This window comes from Lepidochelys olivacea (assembly GCF_965140295.1).
Source record: "Lepidochelys olivacea isolate rLepOli2 genome assembly, chromosome: 13".
Taxonomy (NCBI): Eukaryota; Metazoa; Chordata; order Testudines; family Cheloniidae; genus Lepidochelys; species Lepidochelys olivacea.
The window spans coordinates 34,924,802-34,948,117 of record NC_140423.1 but is presented as its reverse complement, the minus strand read 5'-3'; the positions used below and the strand labels follow the sequence as shown (position 1 = coordinate 34,948,117).

The window sequence follows — 23,316 nt, the reverse complement described above, 5'->3', positions numbered from 1 at the left end:
TGAAAGCAGCTATCAAATCCCCCCTCATTCTTCTCTTCTGCAGGCTAAACAATCCCAGCTCCCTCAGCCTCTCCTCATAACTCATGTGTTCCAGTCCCCTAATCATTTTTGTTGCCATGGCTACTACTCTGAAACCTGTTACTATGCTCTAGGCATGGCTGAATGACTCCTACTAGCAGCAATTAACCATGGTCTCCTGTCCACAAACTTTAGCTAAACTCGGTGCATAGAGTTTTCACCTCTTAGAATTAGGATTCAGCCCAAACTAGTGTTTTCCCCAGGGATTGAAATACGAGGGGGAGTTCAAATGTATGGGTTGGGGATTGTAAAACCACTAAATTGGCAACACTGATGTAACTGGTTGACCACTGGGGGAGGAGGATGAGGAAGTTCAGGGGGGTGTTCACCCAAAACCCTCATGGCCACATCTCAGGGGGCTCCGAATTATAACCACCGTGGCAGAGCCCGAAGAGACATGGCCTCCTTGCAGATCAAGCAGCATTTGGGTTCATTTCTGATTAGGTCCTCAAGGGGGTCTGTAATGAATAATTACTTTATTCAAGCAACAGTACCATTTGGCTACTGGAAACGGAGGTGGGGCCAAGAACTGGAACTAGGGAGACTGGGACAGAAAATTTAAGGCTTAGGACCATTTCCTAAAGTTTCAATTCTTGCAGGTTCGCTGGTATATTGGGACTCCTGGGTTCAAATTCCTGAGGAAGCCTGGTGAGAAAACTTCCTGAGCATCATTTTCCAGAGCTGCTGGGCTCCATACGTTCCTGTTGGGTCAGCAGAAGTTTTGGCTGCTTGGTGCTTCTGAATAGCAGGCCGCGTTCCTCAAGCCTGAGCATGGATGTGGCTGCTTGGCTGTCGCTGAGAATTTTCCACTTCTAATTCTCAGTCAGACCAGAGACTGGGAAGAGACAGCGCTTCTGGGAAGTTAATAGGAGCTGGGCATTCAGATCCCATTTGGAAAACCCCGCCCCCACCTGAGCCATTAGTCTGGGCTAATGACAAAACCGGAGTCAAACCCCAATATGGAAGGACTGTCCATAAAACTCCTTGGGCGTGGTTTATTATCCATATTGCAGTTGCACCCAGTGTGCCCATTATTATTATTATCATTATCCATATTGCAGTTGCCCAGCAACCCAGTGTGCCTGGCACTGCACAAACACAGAACAAAGAGACAGGCCTGCCCCAGAGAGTTGGCACATAAGTAAGGTCAGAGGTTGGATCTGAGGAGGATTCGGCGGTTGATCTGAGGAGGGTCGGAGTTTGGATCTGAGGAGGATTCGGGGGTTGATCTGAGGAGGGTCGGAGGTTGGATCTGAGGAGGATTTGGCAGTTGATCTGAGGAGGGTCGGAGTTTGGATCTGAGGAGGATTCGGGGGTTGATCTGAGGAGGGTCGGAGGCTGGATCTGAGGGGGATTTGGCGGTTGTTCTGAGGAGGGTCGGAGGTTGGATCTGAGGAGGATTTGGAAGTGGATCTGAGGAGGGTCAGAGGTTGGATCTGAGGAGGATTCGGCAGTTGATCTGAGGAGGGTTGGAGGTTGGATCTAAGAAGGATTTGGGAGGGGATCTGAGGGGGGTTGGAGGCTGGATTGAAGGAGGATTCGGGGATTGATCCTGGTAAGGTCTGGGTTTGGATGCAGGACTTGGTGGGAGGACTCAGTGTCCCTTAGAGGGATCACAGCTCATTCCCCTCCCCTGCCTGACTCTCAACCTGTGTCTCAAAGTGGACTGGTTCTCCATCAACGCAGGCAATGACGATCCTGCTGGTGCTACTGGACCCGCTGTAGTCACAGTTGGGGGGATTGGCTCCTCCTTGGAGCTCACAGACGGTGAGGGGGAAGGGGTCTTCACTGAGGCGCAGGTCTCCTCCTGCCGGCTCCCCCCCATCCCCGCAGACGGGCTTGATCTGGTTGGCGCTGCTGTGGATGAAGGTGTTGAGGTGTTTGCACTTGTGGGCAGTGGCCATGTCCCGGCGCCGCATCAGGAGGTTGCAGTAGCGCCGGGCGTCCGGAGGGCTGGGGTCGGAGGCATCTACGTGCTGCCTCAGGAACTTCTCATAACGTGACTCCTCTTGGGCCAGGGCCAGACTGGCAACCAGCAGGACGAGGGGCAGCAGGAGTGTGGGGCGGGTTCCCCTCAGGGCCATGGCTGAGTCTGTCCCTGGATCAACCTGCAGTGGGGAAAGAGGGAGGAGATGGATGGAGACAGTGCAGGGTGGGGATCTGCCTTCTCCACGGAACCTTCTGGGCACTGCCCAGATCCCGACAGAGATCAGGGCCCCTGTTGTGCCGGGTGCTGCACAGACCCCGACTAGGGTGTCCCAATATACCAATTTTATAGGGACAGTCCCGATATTTGGGGATTTTTTTTATATGGGCTCCTATTACCTCCCACCTCCTGGCCCAATTTTTCACACTTGCTATCTGGTCACCCTAACCCAGTCTGAGATCAGGGTACCTGTTGTGCCAGGTACTGCACAGACCCCGCCTGAAATCAGGGCCCCCATTATGCCGGGTGCTGCACAGACCCCTCCGATATCAGGGCTCCCATTGTGCCGGGCACTGCCCAAACCCCAACTGAGATCAGGGCTCCTGTTGTACTGGGTGCTGTTGTGATGTTTCTTCAGGTGTCCGGAGCTGTAAATCACCGCGTCACCCCCCTGCCTCAAAGCAAGAGAGATTTGCAGCTGCTAAAATGAGTCTGCTCCCTGCCTCTCCCGTCGGCTGGGTGGCCCGGCACACTCCTCTGGTCCTGGCACACCCTGGCCTTGCTTTACAGGTAGCCCTTGGGGCTCTCCAGTTCCCCAGCTCTTCAGAAGCATCTCCCTGCAGCAGGCAGCCTGGACAGGCAGAGAAATCACCCAGGCCGCCACCCCGAAAGAGCCAGGACATGGCCAGCCTGGTGGCTCTGCTGGGTCCTCACCCTTCCCTTCAATATCACAGCACTGAGATGCATTTATAACGAACCAGGGTCTAGTCCTGACTAAAGAACAGAGCTTTCTGTGCCATGAAGCAGAGAGACCAGAGGCTAAAATGGTCACAGAGAAGACACACATACGACCTCCAGCCCCAGTGACTCTACCTGCCCTCAGCCAGCCAGAATCCACAGCGAAGCTCCCTGTCTTACCTAATGTGACTTCTCGGTGTCCCTCTCCCACGTGGCTAGGAACCCTCTATGCAAAGCTTCAGAGAGACCCAGCTGCTCTGTCCTCACGTGGTGGCCAGAAAGGTGATCTCTCCCCTTCTCCTTATAGTCCAACTGACCTTAGACGGGCCAGGTAAAGGTCTCTGCCCCGCTGACTGTTCTCCAATCAGCTGACACACTCCTGGCTCCCTCACCCGACTCTCAGCTGGCTTTTCCTGTTGACTCAGACGCATGTAACTTCCCAAGTCTCTGGCCTTAGTCAGAGTGGTAAAGCCACATTTCTGTGTCAGGATGAACTTGTAGATCAAGTGTGTCCCTGAAACACATGCGAGGACCATCTGTGTGGCACATACCTCGTTATGTACCTTTTGTGCCTACGTCACACCATGGTGTTACTGAGCAGTGTGTCACCGGTTTTCCTTTGCTGTGCCTTGCAGAGAAATACTGTGGCAGTGTTAGGGGCAGTGAGATGAATTTGTAACAAAACCAGGGTACATTTAGGACTAAAGAACAGAGCTTCAAGTGCCACATAGCAAAGAGAATAGAGACAGAAAATGATCACAGATAAACCACAAGTATAAACTCTCTTCTTGGTGACTCAACCTGCCTTCAGCCAGCGACAACCCATAGCTAAGCACCTCAGTGTGACCCTGAATCCCCGTGTTCACACCCTGCATTTATTGTAATAATCTCCATGCCAAGGATTCCATGCAAGGTAGCATTTAAAGAGTAATGACAGCCTGATGGGTAATATTCATGTGAAATGTGTGCACGAAATGCATAGCCAGAGTTATGAACATGAGCTGAGATTATGATTGCAACGTGTTTGCCAGGCGAGTCTGGGGGCAGGCTAAACTGCGTTCACAAAGACAAAGCACAAGCTCATGCCTCTGGTCAGGAGTCAGCAAAGTTGATGGGCCCTCACCTGTCAAATGGCCTGTCTTTGCCAAGAAAGGGGGGCTCTGTCCCCATGAGACCCCATGTCTCCATCCTCACTGTGGGAATGACCTTTACGAGGGGTAACTGTCCAGAAACTGCATTTCAGAGGGTGACCGGACTATTAAAGCGAGGGGCAAAAACACCCCAGATCATCTCTTAGTCCCCTAAGAAGCTAAAGGGACCAGCTTTTTGGCTTTGGGAGTTGATCCTGATCTGAGAATCTGGTTTGCCAGGTTGCTGGGACCATGTGGGAAGGATTTTCCCTTCAACCAAGTCTAGCTTGTTAAGTTTTTGCTGCGGGGAAGCATTTTATCTTCATTTCTCTTGTCTTTCCTGACTTTCATGCCCGATGCTCGAACTCACTTGAAAGCTCTCAGTGCATCTGTAAATCAACTTGCTTTATCTTTAATCTGAACCCATCCAGTGCTGTGTTTCATGTGAACCATTTGATAACTCCAGTTAAAAGAATAGACTTGGTTTGATCCTCCCGGGGGTTGGGAGGGCAATGGATCTTCAATATCTGAGCTGCCCAGGAGAGGGACGGACGATGCACAACTCACCATCTGGGGAAAATTGGGGCTGGGAAGAGTTAACCAATGCTGGGGGCCCAGTGGCCAGCTGTGGCGCTGCAGGCAGGCTCCTGAACCCGAAACTTTGGCTCAGGACTGCCTAATGCATAGACGCGAAGAGGCTGCTCCCTGCGGCCTGCCGGCATCCCAGGCAGAGACAGGTAAAAGGGGACACGAGTCTTCAGTGCTCCGGATTGCCCCTCCTGCAGCAGGTCACACTGACCCAAAGCAAATTTTCAGGTTCACACTCCCATATGGCAGGGGATCCACTGTACAGCCAGAGCCAGCCCCTTGGAGTGATGGGCACAAAGAGGATCTCTCCCCTTCGCCTTATAGTCCAGTTGCCCTTAGACGGGCACCCTTAGGTAAAGGTCTCTGCCCCTGTCATAAATATAAAGGGAAGGGTAAACACCTTTAAAATCCCTCCTGGCCAGAGGAAAAATCCTTTCACCTGTAAAGGGTTAAGAAGCTAGGATAACCTCACTGGCACCTGACCAAAATGACCAATGAGGAGACAAGATACTTTCAAAAGCTGGGAGGAGGGGAAGACCAAAGGGTCTGGGTCTGTCTGTGTGATGCTTTTGCTGGGGACAGAACAGGAATGGTGTCTTAGAATTTAGTAAGTAATCTAGCTAGATATGCGTTAGATTATGATTTCTTTAAATGGCTGAGAAATTAAGTTGTGCTGAATAGAATGGATATTCCTGTCTGTGTGTCTTTTTGTAACTTAAGGTTTTGCCTAGAGGGATTCTCTGTGTTTTGAATCTAATTACCCTGTAAGATATTTACCATCCTGATTTTACAGAGGTGATTCTTTTTTACTTTTTACTTCTATTAAAATCCTTCTTTTCAGAAACTGAATGCTTTTTCATTGTTCTTAAGATCCAAGGGTTTGGGTCTGTGGTCACCTATGCAAATTGGTGAGGATTTTTACCAAACCTTCCCCAGGAAGTGGGGTGCAAGGGTTGGGAGGATTTTGGGGGGAAAGACGTTTCCAAACAACGCTTTCCTAATAAAAATAAACCCAGATAAACGTTTGGTGGTGGCAGTGGAAGTCCAAGGGCAAAGAGTAAAATAGTTTGTACCTTGGGGAAGTTTTAACCTAAGCTGGTAAAAGTAGGCTTAGGAGGTTTTCATGCAGGTCCACACATCTGTACCCTAGAGGTCAGAGTGCGGAAGGAACCTTGACAGCCCCGCTGACTGTTCTCCAATCAGCTGACACACTCCCGGCTCCCTCACCCGGCTCTCAGCTGGCTTTTCCTGTTGACTCAGGCACATGTAACTTCCCAAGTCTCTGGCCTTAGTCAGAGTGGTAAAGCCACATTCCTGTGTCAGGATGAACTTGCAGATCAAGTCTGTCCTTGAAACACGTGTGAGGACCATCTGTGTGGCACAGACACATAACTCTGTGCACCGTTTGTGCCTATGTCAGGCCATGGTGTTACTGAGCAGTGTGTGCAGCTTTCCTTTGTTACACCTTGCAGAGAAATACTATGACTGCACCCTGTTAGGGGCAGTGAGTGTGTTGGGCCTCAGAGGAGTTATAGAACAGAGGGACTTCTGCCAGGTGGCATGCAGGGGCGCTAAGGGTCACAGCTGCACAGATCCCGACCGAGATCAGGGGCTCGTTGTGCCAGGCACTTTCCAGTCCCCGACTGAGATCAGGGCCCCATTGTGCCAGGCACTACACAGACTCCGACTGATATCAGGGCCCCCATTGTGCCAAGCACTGCCCAGAACCCAACTGGTATCAGGGCCCCCGTTGTGCTGGTCACTGCCCAGACCCTGACCTGATCAGGGCCCCCATTGTGGTGGGTGACGATGCCCAGCTCCAGGGGCCTCATTTTTCCTCCTCTCCCCGAGACAGTGTCAGGGTTCGGGCCCTTGGCTCTTGCCGGGTTGGGCCCCCTGTGGCCAGGTGGATCTTCTGGGCTATTGACCGGTTGTATCAATGGACTGGAAAAAACAGATCAAGTTTTCAGCAAAGACGGGGGATGGTAAATAACAAGGGCCGGGGGTCACTGCTAGAGGACAATGTGGATTGGTTGGTAAACTGGGCCTAAGCAAGCAATGTGTGTTTGGATCCAGCTAAACGTAAAGCCATGCAGCTAGGAACAGAGACCATCAGTGTATCTCCATTGCAAGGTTGTGGCTGCTTGGTACAGGAAACGCCTTTGGCACCAGGAGAGGCCATGAGCGGGTTAGGACAGAGCCATTTAGCTGGGCACAGGGAGTGCCCAAGTCTGGGGCTGTGCACGTTGTTTACCGTGTGCATGGTCATGGGTTCAAATCCTGGTTAGAAGCAGCCGTGAGCTCTAATTGTTTACTGTCATGGGAGGAAATTAACCCTCATCTGACAGAGCTCACTTGTGTCTGTCATCGGATGGGAGGAACCACCAGAAGTCTGTCTGCCCAGACGCCAGCTCCCGTAAGAGAGGAACGAGAGAGTCACCTCATTTGGGAGGGGGGATTTGGTAGCACTTTCTGGGGTAGCACTTTTTCACCGTTGTGGGTTCAAATTCTGCCAGGAGCCCCATGCTTTGGGGGCCCGGGCCATGAATTCCTTGTCTCATCCTCCCCAAACCCATCTGGGAATTGACACATCTGGACCAGGAGGCTAGTGTGTGTGGGGGGGCTGGCTGCTACAGGATCCTATTTTCAGGGCCCTCCATCTGGAGCAGCCCCACCAGGCCCAGCCAGGAGCCTCCCCAGAACCCCAGTGGAAAGGTGGAGTAGATGCAAAGGGGATAAGGAAAAGGGGGTTTAATGAGGAAAAACAACACACTTAATCCTGTAACCCAGGGGTTCCTGCCCTGGGCTTGTGAAGTGCAGGATCAGGCATTCACATCTTTCGTGGGCCGTTTGGCGGCTTGCCATGAAATTCCCAGCTGTGCCGTCCCTCTCCCAGGACTGATGGTGTCTCCACACGCTGCAGCCCTGCCTAGACACTGGTGCTTTGGTTTGTCCCTGTGTATCGGCTATATTTTATATGCAACATTAAACCCAAGGGGATTTGCACCATGTCGGGAGATTTTCACACCCAGCTTTTCTCATGGGCTGTCTCCCACCTGGCGTCTCATGGGAAAGGAAAATTGTCTGGAACCAGCACCCCATAGAGGAGAAAGGTCCCATGTCCCATTCCCTGCCCCTTTTGAGCAAGACAGTCATGTTTGTCAGCTGCTACTGAAGCACTGGAAATAGGGAGTGCTGTCTTGCCTATAGCAAATCCCCCACAACCCCCCCTCAGCCATTCTGCACTTGCAAAAAGTATTTTATTGCAGGAAGAAGCAAGAGAAAACAGCATCCAGGGCTCAGGCTGGTAACATCTCCACTGCACTTTGACCCCTCCCTCGCCTCCCCCTCCATGGATAAAGGATGGGGAAAAGGTGCCCACATTATATAATAGGCACTAGGGGGAGCAGAGGGTGGGGGAGGGGAAGGGGCAGCTATAATTTGCCATAGAAAAAGGAATAACAGCCTTTGTTGCTGTCCCCAGTGCGGTGTCCAAATACCCTGTTGGGGAGGAGGAAGGGCGCGCAGGGCTGCCAGCATTGCCAAAGCCCAGAGGAGTTGCAGGTCTCCATGTCCACCCCACGGCTCACGGGCCGCTGCACACCGATGGCAGGGCATAGTGCACAGGCTGCTCATTTGTGCAGGCGACACAAATTCTCTTATGGCTGACGACTCCCCTGTAAATGCAGCGGGGCCAGAGGGACGCCCCTGTGGTCTGGCAGTCTGTGACTGGGAAGGGTGAGTTGCTGTAGTAAAAGTTCCCATGATGCCATGTCCCCTCTGAGCTGCAGATGGCAACTACCCCCGCCAGCACCCCGTGGACGAAGCTGTTGAGCTCTTTGCAGCTGGACACCGTCATGTTCCTCCGCAGCATCATGAGGTTGCAGTAGCGGTTGGGGTCGGGCTCCCAGCTCCTGGAGGTGTCGACATGCTGCCGTTGGAACTTCTCGTACGGCGTCTCCCTCCTGGCCATGGCCATGTAGGCCAGCAAGAGGAAAATCAGCAGCAGAAGGCCTGGACCCATCCTTTTCTTCATCGTTGGCTGGAGGGGAGAAAGCGGGAGGTGGGTGTGAGATGGGAATGTGAGACCAGCACGGCATGGACCCCCTTTGGGCGACTCACCTCCGCTGCAGTGATTTCAGGGCTTGTCCTCGCCGAAGGCTGCGGCGACTAGAGGATGCCAGTGTCACTCTATCACATAACATACAGTATTTAAATGGCCTCATGGCAGTGGCATTACCCTAGCTTTCCCCCCCTTCCCCTAAAAAGAAAAGGAGTACTTGTGGCACCTTAGAGACTAACCAATTTATTTGAGCATGAGCTTTCGTGAGCTACAGCTCACTTCATCGGATGCATACCGTGGAAACTACAGCAGAAGTGAGCTGTAGCTCACGAAAGCTTATGCTCAAATAAATTGGTTAGTCTCTAAGGTGCCACAAGTCCTCCTTTTCTTTTTGCGAATACAGACTAACACGGCTGTTACTCTGAAACCCCCTTCCCCTAGTTTCTCTTCACCCCAACCATGGCCCAGCCATTTCCAAGCCAGTCTGCTAGTCGTTCATGTAAAGCAGAGTGGTTTGGAAGGGATCCCCTTGCCCGAGTGACCCTGGCAATGCCCCAGACACCGATGTGCCACACCAAACATCCAGGCGCTCTGCCCAGGTGGGTGGGATTTAGAGTGTTTTGAATGCTTGCCAATCCCAGGGATTGTGCTGCCAAACTTCCCCTGCTCCTAAGGGTACGTCTACATTGCAGTGTAAGCTCAGGGTTAGTGGGACACCACTCAGCCGAGCCATGTTGGGAACCCTGAGCTTGGGCGTCTATGTGGTATTTTAACCAAAGGGCTTTTCTAACTCGGGCTCAAACCTGGGGATCTGGCACCCACACTGCAGCCTGCAGACCCCCTAGCACCCCACAATATGGCCGCTCTAGCCCTAGGGCCCATGGGAAAACTTTTCTGCCTGCCCTGACTGTGAGCAGGAAGCAGCTGGCTTTGCAAAAGGCTTGCTGGGTTCGTTCTCTGCTGCCAAACCAGGCAGCTCTCTGATAGTGCATGTGGTCAGAAGAGAACGGGTCCACACTGACCTGAGCTGTGGCCATGAGAGGAGTAAGGAAGTTGTCCTGTGGAACTGTGGGATACTTCCAGCTGATTCCCAGGACCTGAGTCAAGCGGCGCTGCGTCTACACTGTAAAGCAGTAGGGCTCAGCCTCTGGGTCCCAGCTTCACTTCAGCTGGGACCCTCCAGCTAAGTTCCCTCTAACCTGCACGGCTGAGGGCTGCACAGGAGCATAGCTACACGGGCCTGGAGAGGAGAGAGGTCGGAGGTGGATGGGTACTGGGGAGTGGAGCAGAGCAAGTTGGGGCATGCAGGGCTGCCGTGGGCCTCTCCCCTGGCCCCGGGGCTCCTGCCGCCACGGAGGAGAGGTGCCTCAGCCCTGGCCCCAGAGCTGCTGTCGGCAGGGAGAGGTGTCTCTCCCCCAGCCCCAGCCCCAGCCCCGGAGCTGCTGCCAACAGGGAGAGGGCTGGGGGGAGTCCTCTGAGCCCAGCCCCTGGGCAGCCTGCACCCTAAACTCCTCATCCCTGGCCCCACCCCAGAGTTTGCACCCCCAGCTTGAGCCCTCACCCCCCTGCACCCCACCTCTCTGCCCCAGCCCTGAGCCCCCTCCCGCACTACAAACCCCTCAGCCCCACCCCCCGCCACACATCACCTCCATATTGGTGCACATAACAAAATTCATTCTGCACATGGATGTAAAAAATTAGAGGGAACATTGCCCACCTGCCCTGCAGGGTCCTGGGTCTGAGCCCTGGGTTAGCACAGTTGCAGTGTAGATGCAAAGGAGTGGGGTGGTTGGCTTGAATCCAGGGTGAGGCACGGCCTTACATTGCAGCGTAGACACTAATTTTGGAATCATAAGTAGGGCTCTACCAAATTCACAGCTGTGAAAAATGTGTCACAGACTGAAATCTGGTCTTTTGTGTACTTTTACCCTATACTATACAGATTTCACCAGCATTTCTCAAACTGGGTGGGGGGAGGGCTCCGGCCCAGAAAAGGGTCACAGAGAGGGTTGCAAAGTTCTTAGGGGGGGGGGTGTCTCAGTATTGCCACCCTTACTTTGCACTGCCTTCAGAGCTGGGCGCCCGGACAGCAGCCACTGGTCTCCAGTTGCCCAGCTCTGAAGGCAGCACACCGCCAGCAGCAGCGCAGAAGTAAGGCTGGCAATTCTGCAACCCCAATACAATAACTTTGTGGCCCCCGCACAACCCCCTTTTGGGTCAGGACCCCCACAGTTACAACACTGTGAAATTTAAGATTTAAATTTCCAAAATAATGAAATTTAGGATATTTAAAATCCCATGAGTGTGAAATTGACCAAAATGGGCCGTGAATTTGGTAGGGCCCTAATCATAGGTCTGGAAACTGGATCTTGGTTCCTGGTGCTACCTGAGCACAACAGTCTGTTTTACGTGAATATTGCCTGGAGCTTTACCCTCCAGCAGCGAGTGGGGAAAAAAGCAGTGTGGAAGCAGGAGGGTATTTTTAAAAAGTGGTTGCTTCTGGGGGTGCTGTATTTTGGGCCTCCCTTGGCAAAACCCCAACTTTGCACCAGGAGACTTCAATAGCACTTGAGACTCCCCTCAGTCCTGAGACCTTTGGAGCAGGTCTTTGCTGCTGGAGTGCCCACGCCCGAGCTGCTCTGAGAGCGACCCATGGCGGCAGGCGTGAGAGAATTGTTACAGCTCTGAACGCCCCAACTCTCAGGTCTTTGCAGCTAGTGGGCACCATCTCAGAGCCAAGTAGCCTTGAACAAGGGATGTGGGGGACCCAGGCTGGGATTCACGAGTCTTAGATTCTAGTCCTGGCTCTACCACTGACCTCTTGTAGGCGGCTTCAGTTTTGTTTGCCTCAATTTCCCCCCTGTAAAGCGACACCCACCTTCTTTGTACAAAGCTTTGAAGCTTCCTAGAATCATAGAATCACTCTCACAAAGTTTTTGAATTAATTTCCTTGGTTTTGTAAGTTTATTTATTCCTTGACCTCCATGGTGAATTCTGCCACTTGCAAAGCTGCTGAAGGAATTCAAAGGTCCAATGAGTTAAAAAAGTAAGGGCTGGATGAATGGACTATAAGGTGGATAGAAAGCAGGCTAGATTGTTGGGCTCAACGGGTAGTGATCAATGGCTCCATGTCTAGTTGGCAGTAGGTATCAAGTGGAGTGCCCCAAGGGTCGGTCCTGGGGCCGGTTTTGTTCAATATCTCGATTAATGATCTGGAGGATGGCGTGGATTGCACCCTCAGCAAGTTTGCAGATGACACTAAACTGGGAGGGGAGGTAGATACGCTGGAGGGTAGGGATAGGATACAGAGGGATCTAGACAAATTAGAGGATTGGGCCAAAAGAAATCTGATGAGGTTCAACAAGGACAAGTGCAGAGTCCTGCACTTAGGATGGAAGAATTCCATGCACCGCTACAGACTAGGGACCGAATGGCTCAGCAGCAGTTCTGCAGAAAAGGACCTAGGGGTTACAGTGGACGAGAAGCTGGATATGAGTCTACAGTGTGCCTTTGTTGCCAAGAAGGCCAATGGCATTCTGGGATCTATAAGTAGGGGCATTGCCAGCAGATCAAGGGACGTGATCGTTCCCCTCTATTCGACATTGGGGAGGCCTCATCTGGAGTAATGTGTCCAGTTTTGGGCCCCACACCACAAGAAGGATGTGGAAAAATTGGAAAATGTCCAGCGGAGGGCAACAAAAATGATTAGGGGACTAGAACACATGACTTATGAGGAGAGGCTGATGGAACTGGGATTATTTAGTCTGCGGAAGAGAAGAATGAGGGGGGATTTGATAGCTACTTTCAACTACCTGAAAGGGGGTTCCAGAGAGGATGGATCTAGACTGTTCTCAGTGGTAGCTGATGACAGAACAAGGAGCAATGGTCTCAAGTTGCAGTGGGGGAGGTTTAGGTTGGATATTAGGAAAAACTTTTTCACTAGGAGGGTGGTGAAACACTGGAATGCGTTACCTAGGGAGGTGGTGGCATCTCCTTCCTTAGAAGTTTTTAAGGTCAGGCTTGACAAAGCCCTGGCTGGGATGATTTAGTTGGGGATTGGTCCTGCTTTGAGCAGGGGGTTGGACTAGATGACCTCCTGAGGTCCCTTCCAACCCTGATATTCTATGATTCTATGAGAAGTGACATTTTCAAATCCCTTTGAAAATCACAACCTGTAAATGGGAGGAGGAAGAAAAGTGCTTGTGAGCTGATATTTCCAGGTAAGGAGGGAAGATGGATGCTTCAGGCACCAGGGCACAGGAGAGGGGCCGCTGGTCATGCCATGAAAGGGTTGTTGTTGGGGAGGCAGGGGAGGGGTGGGGGATTAGAGGGGTGAGGGAATGAGTGGCTGAGTACACTGGGGTGCAGTGCGGAGAAAAAAGAGGTGTGTTCTCAGCTGCCTGTGGGTCAGGATTGCATTAGCAGGAGCGTTGCCAGCAGATGAGGGAAGTGATTATTCCCCACTCTTTGGCACTGGTGAGGCCACACCTGGAGTATTGCGTCCAGTTTTGGGCCCCCCACTACAGAAAAGATGTGGACAAATTGGAGAGAGTCCAGCGGAAGGCAATGAAAATGATTAGGGGGCTGGGGCACATGGCTTATGAGGAGAGGCTGAGGGAACTGGGCTTAGTTAGTCTGCAGAAGAGAAGAGTGAGGGGGGATTTCATAGCAGCCTTCAACTACCTGAGGCGGGGCTCCAGAGAAGATGGAGCTCGGCTGTTCTCAGTGGAGGCAGATGCCAGAACAAGGAGTAATGGTCTCAAGTTGCAGGGGGACGGGGGGAGGCCTAGGTTGGATATTAGGAAAAACTATTTCACTAGGGGGGTGGTGAAGCACTAGAACGGGTTACCTAGGGCGGTTATGGAATCTTCTTCCTTAGAGGTTTTTAAGGCCCTGCTTGACAAAGCCCTGGCTGGGATGATTTAGTTGGGGTTGGTCCTGCTTTGAGCAGGGGGTTGGACTAGATGACCTCCTGAGGTCTTTTCCAACCTTAGTCTTCTATGATTGGATGATCTAGGGAATGATCGGGAAGAAAAGCGGGCCAGCTTGGAACTTGATTTTGGGGGGATAGTTGCATTCAAGACTCCCCGATGCTACCTGGAGAATGGGGGATCAGCACTCCGAGAAAGCAAGCCAAGGTACTTAGAGCACCCCAGCGATCAGGAGTCTGGCTGGCAAATGTTCCCAACAAGATAAAGGAGCACTGTTCCCATGGTACAGGGGGATATGGGCAGCGTGGGCTATGGCTTAACCTTTATTCCCCCCTCGCGTGGGACCCCCCTTCCCCCAGTCCCCTCAGGATCCCTGTTCCCAGGGAACCCCTTCCCCCAATCCCCTGAGGATCCCCCTTCCTGGGGACAGCCCTTCCCCCAATCTCCTTAGGGTCACACCTTCCCAGGGACCACCCTTCGCCCATCTCCCCCTTCGCAGGAACTCCCCTTCCCCCCATCCTCTCAGGATCCCCCTTCCAAGGGACCCCCCCTTTGCCAGGCCCCACCCTTTCTCCCAATCCTCTCATGATCCCACTTCCCGGGGAACCACCCTTCCCCCATTCCCTCAGGATCACCGTTCCCAGGGACTCTCCTTCCCTCCCATCAGGATCCCCCTTTCCTGGGACCCCCTTCTCCCCCAGTCCCCTCAGGATGACTGACAGATATATAGCCAGTTGCTCTTGTGGATCAATATTAAAAATGTTCATGAGTCCAAACAGCCATGCTAACCAGCTAACCAGATGAGCTGAAGGAAAGCAGCACAGGGCAGGACGGAGACATACATACCCCCCTTCTTGGGAAGCAATTAATATGGTGGCGTGTGCACCGTCCACGGCAAATCTGCTGCACACACATTCATCTAGGAGGCCCTGTATTTATATCCACTAGCTGGAGGGAATGGCACATATCCCCCACCAGCCGTTACTTGTTGCATGCCTTTTTTGGCTCTGATTTGGTAACCACATTCTATACCAGTCTGGACGTGACAGCACTCCCTGCCTGTACCAGGACACAACCCCAGTGTATCTTGTCTTTGTTCCCTCCCGCCTCGTGAAATAGCTCAATGTGAGAGAACAGCACGGTGGGGGAAAGCAGACCAAAACAATGAGGTCAGCACAGCATTAAGGTTCCTTGGTGCTTTGTCGTCCTCTCGCAGAACATTTCGCAGGGCAAAAGGCAGTCTTCTGAAAAACAGGCAATGAAAAGTTAAGATGCCAGCACAACCTTAACTCTGTCCTCTTCTGGCGCTACCTAATACACCCCATTAATGTTTATTTTGCCAACCTGGTTCACCTCCATGTACAAACCCATTCACCCACAGGCTTCCTGTTAAGGCTAGTAAAGGACAAAGCGGCATTAGCAGCGTTATATTCCACTCAGTGCTGGCAATATCCTTTTTAACAAAAGCCCCATGGCCCGCCACTCCCACAGCTTGCGGCTATGCAATTCTCCATCGGGGTTCTCCCATCGCTGAAATTCATCCACCTCCCCAAAGGGCACAGCTAGGGTAGCGGAAGAATTCAGAATCCTCCCTGTTCCATCTGGGGATTTCGATTTGTGTGCAAATGCAAAGTCTTTGAGATTGCAATTCCATGGCATGGACAGGCAGAGTCAGACCAGTCCAACGAGGCAAACGAGGCCACTGCCTCATGCCTGTCAGGTTTAGAAAAGGGAGCCAACCAGCGGCGAGGGAAACCTGTAACGGAGGAGCAGCACTGCGTTGTTTCTAGTCACAACATCTATGTACATGTGACATCGCCTCTTTGTTCTACTGCCTGGAGACACACCGGGTAATAACCCCAGTCCCAATCTTTGACAATGACTCTACAGTAGACAGGAAACCAGATCCCCAGGAGAAGCTAGGAGAGTCTGTCTTTAGCAATCTTTAGTATACATATCAGCCCCTTAACTAGGCCCCGCTGACAGGGCAGGGCAAAGGGGGCAACTGCCCAGAGGCCCAGGCAATTTAAAAGGGCATGGGGGACCCCGGCTCAAGTCGGTGCAGAAGGAGCCAGGAATGGGCTGGGGGAACGAGGACCGTCAGGAAGAAAGGAAGCAGGAAAAAGAATGAACAGAGACACGGGGGTGGAGCTTTGTAGCCTCCAGGAGGAGCTGGGAGCCCAGGCTCAGCAGCTTCTCCTTCCCCCCAGCTGGGGCCTGCACCAGGGACAGACTTTCATTGAAAGTCTTTGTGTGCCCACCCCGGGGGGACTTTCTCCAGCTGGACCCAGCCCCGGGCTCTGCTGCCCCTGGCCCAGCGCTATAGGCACCAGGTGCCCCCCAGCTGAGATCATGGCCCTATTCTGCTAGGCATTTTACAAACATGTAGTAAGAGAGGGTCCCAGCCGAGAAGAGATTACAATCTCCATAAACCAGCATGAACCTGCGATGAACAGGACTCTATTCCAGGAGGAGGGCTGGGGAGCTGAGATCAGGGTGGGGAGGAGCAGCTCTAAAAGATACCTTTAAGAACAAGACTTTGCCCTTCTTCAGTCCCTGATGTTTTAGCTCCCAAACCCACTGCAACGACAAACCAAAGTTTTCAGAAATGGCCTCTGGGTTTGGGGGGGCCAGCTCAAAACTTGAATTTGGGGGGGATAGTCGCACTCAAGGCTCCCCGATGCTAGCTGGAGAATGGGGGATCAGCGCTCCAAGAAAGCAAGCCAAGGTACTGAGAGCACCCCAACGATCAGGAGTCAGGCTGGTAAATGTTCCCAACAAGATAAAGGAGCATTGTTCCCATGGTACAGGGGGATATGGGCAGCATGGGCTATGGCTTAACCTTCGTTCCCCCCTCATGTGGGACCCCCCCTCCCCATTCCCTCAGGATCCCCCTTCCTGGGGACTGCCCTTCCCCCAATCCCCTGAGGATCCCCCTTCCTGGGGACTGCCCTTCCCCCAATCCCCTCAGGATCCCACTTCCAGAGGACCCCCGTCCCCCAATCCCTTCAGCATCCCCCTTCCCAGGGACCTCCCCTTTCCCCAATCCTTCAGGATCCCCCCTTCTTGGGGACCACCCTTCCCCCATTCCCTCAGGATCCCAAGTAGTCTTGAACAAGGGATGGGGGGGACCCCGGCTGGGATTCATGAGCCCTAGATTCTCATCCTGGCTCAACCACTGACCTCTTGTAGGCAGCTTCAGTTTTGTTTGCCTCAGTTTTCCCCCCTGTAAAACAACACCCACCTTCTTTGTACAAACCTTTGGAACGTATAGGAGAGAAGAGCCTTGTCTGAACTCCTCTTTGGTGCATTTCCTACCATTCCTCTCTACTAGCTAAACTGCTGAACAATCCTGCCTGGATTATACCTGTGCCCTTCTCCCATGCTCTCCCACTCACCCTAGTGCTGGTGCCTCTGTTTCCCCCGGAGAATTGATCCAGCTGTCTGCAGAGCTGGCCTCCCCCTGGCTGCATAAGAGTTAAAAGAAGAGGGAACTGGTGGCAGAGAAATATCTGACGTTAAGTATTTCATAATCCAGGCCCACAAGAAGCGGCAACGCCCCATCGAAAGGGGAAGTTTTGCCCTGACCCATGGCAGGGTGGTTGGGACATACTCTGCTCACACTTATCACAATGACCTGCCCCTCGCTGTGCACTAGGGTCCCCATCCCAGTGCCCTCCGGGGTGCTGGGGGGGGGCAGTGACTAGCACTGGGTGGCGTCCCGGTGCCGGGTCAGGATGCACATCCTCATGGCACCGTGGGAGGCAGATTTCCTCAATTCTGTGATGCAACCCGGCAGCAGAATTAACCCACATTGCCAGGGCAGAGTTAATGGAGTGGCTGGGCGCTTTGTAGAAAAATGCACAAACATCAGCACAGACCAGGGCACAGCACCCCTTCCTGAGTCACCCATCCCACTCTCTGCCCCCCAGCACCATGCTGGGGCATTTGGGTCAGCTCTGATTCCAAGGGTGGAATGCCCCCTACTGCATCCCCTCTCACCCTCTGCCAAGGCGCACCCCTTAGGGTTACTGATCCAAATTTGGGGTTATTTGACCCAGAGGTTCCTGAGATACAGGCTGCCTGGAAAAAAATACCAGCTTTTCTCACCGTTGATGTATTTTTGCAACTTATTCTTTTTTTGCCCAGACCTGGGGGGTTGAACCACAGCTCTGGTGCTGGCATGGTGGTCTCGCTCCTTTGAGGAATACCCCCTGTGAGTGCATGGCACCCCCCGCAGGTCTTTGGGGGAGCAGGAATCAAAACCTAACCTTCTCCGGGGAGGCAGGTCCCTTAACTCGTCAGAGGTGCCGGTTTTGCTGCAAACGGTGTTCCGGAAGGGCGCCGTATACTGCTGGGCAGCCAGAATGCTGCATTGCTGTCATTTTTTTGTCAGTGAATATTTATCATCTTCCCTGGCAGCTGCATCACCCCAGCGCAGGGAGAGGCTGAACTCTGGAGGGGCATCGGCATCCCCAAAGGAGCATGTCCTCCAGGGGCCATGTCGGTGATTAACTGATTGACACCGATCACCCGGACCCAAGTGGGGAGTCCAACCCCGACCTCCAGGGCAGAGAAGAGTTTGGCTTTAGAAAACCTGAGCTCCTTTGCCGCATAGATTCCAAAGCCAGACGGGACCATTGCGATCCTCTGGTCTGACCTCCTGTAGAGCACAGGATGGCGAGCTGCCCCAAATTGATTCCTGTTTGAACGAGGGCAGAGCTTTTCAAAAACCAGCTGCCAGGGACTGAGCTGCCACCGCAGCCCTTGGCAAGTGTATCCCTGGAGCTAAGTCCCACCAAGTTGTCTGTGGTCTACTAGAAGTTGCCAGGTCCCGTTAGGTTTTGGGTTGGACTATTCAAAGTACAGTGACACTCCTGTATAACTCTCCTGTCCAAGAGCCTATCCAGTGTCTTTTGTACAGCCCCGTAAGCAGCCCGGTACCCTGTACTGGCCCCCAAAACAGGCGGCGCGCCTGGTACTTGGGTTCTCTACAGCCAGAAGCGTCTTTTGCTGAGATCTCCTGGAATCGCAAGAGCAGCTGCTTGAACTCTTCCCTTTGCCGATCGTTTCCCAGGGCATCTGCCCGCTGAAGCGTGTGACAATGTGGGAATATTCTGTAATATGTTTATGAGGCCTGGCTGTGCCTCAGTTTCCCCTATGTGCTGTGTTGTTGCACCATGAGTGGAAGGGGACTGCTGGCTCTCTGGGCAGGCTGAGACACATATGTGTGGGTGTCCCCTAGCCATCTGACCCTAAGTCTCCATCTCAGGGGAGCATCTGAGAAGACAACCCCGAGGAGCCAACACCTAGCATCCAAGGACCGCGAGGGGCATGGACTGCCCCACCTCTCTGCAGGGAAGTTGAACAACCCCCCAGCAGGAGAAGAAAGGACTGGGAGGTGTGAGGTGGAGGATGAGAGCTGGGGCCTGGGAGAAGTCGGGGCTCTCACCTGGAGGTCAGGCAGCGCTTGAACCAAGGGGTTAATTCAGCTTGGCAGGGCTCTGGACTACCCAGCACGGTCTACACTTCACCCTTCATCTCTCTGTGCTACCCTAAGGACGTTCTAGGCTGTGTCCAGGTGACTCATGAACCCGACTGTTCTGACAGCGCCGTGTGACCGTCACTGCCAATGCTGGGCTAGGCGCGTTCATCCCGGCAGCGCGGCCAAGTCTCCGTCAGGGGCTGTCTCTCATGGACTTGCTGGGCAGAGCTCATGGGTTGCAGCAGGGGGGCTTCAGGCCCAGGGGCCCAGTCTAAGGAGATGGCAAAGGCACGTGGATTACCCTGGAGGAAGAGCGAGAGCCTGCGGGGGCCCTCAAATACACAGAGTTACTGGCCCAGCCATGAATGTGAAAGAAAAACCAGCTCTGTGTGCTTTTTATGGAGGTTATTAAAAATCAGTAAACAAGGAAGCCTTTAAAAGCAATTAAACTTCTCATTAAGGCTGGCTCCTTTTCAGCTTTATGAAACTAACCCAATATTAGAAGATACATTGCTCAAATTGGGAAAACAACTGGGGCTGAGCCAGTCAATGAATGAACGGACAGTCCTGTTTGCTATTGAATCAGCAATTGAACAAGTCAGGAAGGGGCAGATTTTTAAAGGAATTTTATTGCCTAGTGGGATTTTCAAATGCACTCATTGAAATCAATAAGAATAAAGCATCCACATGCTTTTGAAAATCCTACTACAAGCCTAAATACCTTTGAAAATCTGGCTCTTAATGGACAGAGCAAGTGATCAAGCCATGAGGTTTGTGCAGGTCGTGGTTACTTCTTAGAGTTACTCATCCAGGAAATATAAGGAGGCCTCATTTAGCTCTGAGCCCTTCGAAGTTACTGTACAATTGGGATCTGTCCAGAGAGCAATCGGGATGCAGCGTGTGGAGACACTAGCTTTGATCGAACCCGCTCGCTAAAGATAGCAGTGTAGCCAGGGCGCCATGGGCAGCCCCTGGCACAATCCCAGCTGGGACCCTGAAGACATACGCAGGGGGATAACCTCTCTGGCCGTGGCTACACTGGTCTTTGCAGGGGCCCAGCTCAACCACAGCTCTACACGTACTGCCCCGACACAGGGCGGACGTCCCCTTGTACAGCTGGCTCCCTGCCCGGACTAATGCCCCTACTTTGGATACAACAGCCGTGAGCAGCAATAAGTCCCCCATTTCCAGAGGAGAGCGGGTTCCCCAGCAGGTGAGGATGCTCCGGTGCTCTGATGTGCACTAATAAAGGGCATGCAGGGAGCGGCACCAGGCACACAGGGCTGCGAGCGGGGGAAGGAGCTGAGAACAGGCGTCATCGGTGCATGGAACAGGCCCTGCAGCAGTGCCACTGGGGGTGGGGAATGGGAACAACCGCTAAGCAGAATGGAGCCGTTCACATGTCTCAGAGCTATTGCTCCAGGCCGGCTTATCGACATGGGGTGTCCACTCTGTGCTGCCCAATATACAGTATAGCCATCCCTTCCCCACCCCCACCCTCTGTTCCCCCTCGTGCCCATTATACAGTATAGCCGCCCTTTCCCCACCCCCACCCTCTGTTCCCCCTCGTGCCCATTATACAGTATAGCTGCCCCTTCCCCACCCCCACACTCTGCTGCCCCTTGTGCCCATTATACAGTATAGCCGCCCCTTCCCCACCCCCACACTCTGTTGCCCCTCGTGCCCATTATACAGTATAGCTGCCCCTTCCCCATCCCCACCCCCACCCTCTGCTGCCCTCTGCACCGTCCGGCCCTCTGCTGGTGAGTCCCCTGGCAAGGAGACCCCTGTACTCCTCTGCTGACGACACCTACGCAACACTGTGCTGGGACAAGGGGTTCCGGGTCCCTGGTGCTGCACATGCGCCTCTGTCCTGTGATCATGCACATGGCGAGGGACCTGAGGCCAGCCAAGATGGGCAGGGCCCCTCCATATTTTCTCCATCACCAAGCTCTGCCCCACTCCTCAAACTGATCTCCAGATCTCCTCATATCACAACCACCGCTCTGCCAAGCCGCTCCGTCTTATCTCCTCACCGTTCGGCTGCACCCAACCCAGGGACTGCAGCTGCCATGCACACGGCTAATTCCCTGTGGTGCTTGCCGATTCCAGGGGGGCAGCGGTAAAGTTGTGTGGGTGTCACAATTTGTGTCCCCCACTCCGTGGTCCAACAAGGACACCCACCCTCAGCCTTCTGGCTCCTCAGCTGTTGCTGTTAGGATGACCGGATGTCCAGATATTATTGGTGCCATCCCGCTATTCGGGGCTGTGTCTTATATATGCCATTATTCCCCCGCCAGGAAAAACAAGTGTCCCGGTTTTGCACACATGCTTTCTGGGCCCCCTAAACATTACGTACACACCCTTTTCTCCTGCTGAAAGATAGGAACCGCAACCCTGAGTTCAGGGGGCAGGAATCATAGAATCACTGAATCATAGAATATCAGGGTTGGAAGGGACCTCAGGAGGTCATCTAGTCCAACCCCCTGCTGAAAAGCAGGACCCATCCCCAATTAAATCATCCCAGCCAGGGCTTTGTCAAGCCTGACCTTAAAAACTTCTAAGGAAGGAGATTCCACCACCCCCCTAGGCAATGCATTCCAGTGTTTCACCACCCTCCTAGTGAAAGTTTTTCCTAATATCCAACCTAAACCTCCCCCACTGCAACCTGAGACCATTACTCCTTGTCCTGTCCTCTTCCACCACTGAGAATAGTCTAGAACCATCCTCTTTGGAACCACCTCTCAGGTAGTTGAAAGCAGCTATCAAATCCCCCCTCATTCTTGTCTTCTGCAGACTAAACAATCCCAGTTCCCTCAGCGTCTCCTCATAAGTCATGTGTTCCAGACCCCTAATCATTTTTGTTGCCCTTCGCTGGACTCTCTCCAATTTATCCACATCCTTTTTGTAGTGTGGGGCCCAAAACTGGACAGAGTACTCCAGATGAGGCCTCACCAATGTCGAATAGAGGGGGACGATCACGTCCCTCGATCTGCTCGCTATGCCCCTACTTATATATCCCAAAATGCCATTGGCCTTCTTGGCAACAAGGGCACACCGCTGACTCATATCCAGCTTCTCGTCCACTGTCACCCCTAGGTCCTTTTCCGCAGAACTGCGGTCCCTAGTTCGGTCCCTAGTCCGTAGCTGTGCATTGGGTTCTTCTGTCCTAAGTGCAGGATCCTGCACTTATCCTTATTGAACCTCATCAGATTTCTTTTGGCCCAATCCTCCAATTTGTCTAGGTCCCTCTGTATCCTATCCCTGCCCTCCAGAGTATCTACCACTCCTCCCAGTTTAGTATCATCCGCAAATTTGCTGAGAGTGCAATCCACACCATCCTCCAGATCATTTATGAAGATATTGAACAAAACCGGCCCCAGGACCGACCCCTGGGGCACTCCACTTGACACCGGTTGCCAACTAGACATGGAGCCATTGATCACTACCCGTTGAGCCCGACAATCTAGCCAACTTTCTACCCACCTTATAGTGCATTCATCCAGCCCATACTTCTTTAACTTGCTGACAAGAATACTGTGGGAGACCGTGTCAAAAGCTTTGCTAAAGTCAAGATAGAATACATCCACTGCTTTCTATTCATCCACAGAACCAGTAATCTCATCATAGAAGGCGATTAGATTAGTCAGGCATGACCTTCCCTTGGTGAATCCATGCTGACTGTTCCTGATCAGTTTCCTCTCAGGTAAGTGCTTCAGGATTGATTCTTTGAGGACCTGCTCCATGAATCAGCCAAGAAACAGGAACAGGAAGGTAAGACGTGCACCAGTTCACCTCTCGCTCCGACCACGATGTGAGCCGGGGAACAATCTTTGGATTCCCTTCTGGGGGGTTTCTGTGCTCACCGCTTTTGCTGAGAACCAGCACACTCGTGCTGCTGAGAGTCCCTCCTTTGTCCAGGGTGAGTCTAGGAAGTGCCTGTGAAGCTGTGATCAGCCAGACCTTGCGTAGCCAGAGCAGGTGCATTTGCTTCCATCGCCTGGAACCAGAGCGACGTCTGCACCACCAGGAAAAAGTGCTTCACTTATCACTCTTATCTTAGACCATTGGTGGGAGCCCTTTGCCACTCCTAGTGCTTCTCAAGGTTTGCAAGCTCACCCCAGAGTGGGGCACTGCACAGACCCTGACTAGAAGAG

The 23,316-nt window shown here is 52.9% G+C and overlaps 1 protein-coding gene and 1 pseudogene across 4 annotated transcripts; both read right to left on the bottom strand.

Moving 5' to 3' along the window:
* Positions 1-537: 537 nt before the first annotated feature.
* LOC311529709 (ribonuclease pseudogene) lies at positions 538-3,280 on the bottom strand (annotated as a pseudogene). Its single transcript, XR_014714550.1, has 2 exons — positions 3,143-3,280; positions 538-2,186 (listed from the first exon to the last, which is right to left on the bottom strand). The product of XR_014714550.1 is annotated as a ribonuclease pseudogene (transcript).
* A 4,638-nt stretch (positions 3,281-7,918) lies between these two features.
* Positions 7,919-17,130, bottom strand: LOC311529602 (ribonuclease-like). 3 transcript variants are annotated; one of them, XM_084645658.1, is made up of 5 exons: positions 17,073-17,130; positions 14,832-14,918; positions 10,461-10,621; positions 9,766-9,983; positions 7,919-8,722 (listed from the first exon to the last, which is right to left on the bottom strand). In XM_084645658.1, exons 4-5 carry the CDS (start codon positions 9,778-9,780, stop codon positions 8,267-8,269), a joined length of 471 nt encoding a protein of 156 aa, XP_084501784.1. In that variant the 5' UTR covers positions 9,781-9,983; positions 10,461-10,621; positions 14,832-14,918; positions 17,073-17,130; the 3' UTR covers positions 7,919-8,266. The 3 variants fall into 3 exon arrangements, 2 of the variants coding, with proteins under 2 accessions (XP_084501784.1, XP_084501785.1); XR_014713847.1 differs by lacking the exons at positions 10,461-10,621; positions 14,832-14,918; positions 17,073-17,130 and adding an exon at positions 8,803-8,871 and having other exon boundaries at positions 8,634-8,722; positions 9,766-10,152; XM_084645659.1 differs by lacking the exons at positions 10,461-10,621; positions 14,832-14,918; positions 17,073-17,130 and having other exon boundaries at positions 9,766-10,129.
* Positions 17,131-23,316: the final 6,186 nt, after the last annotated feature.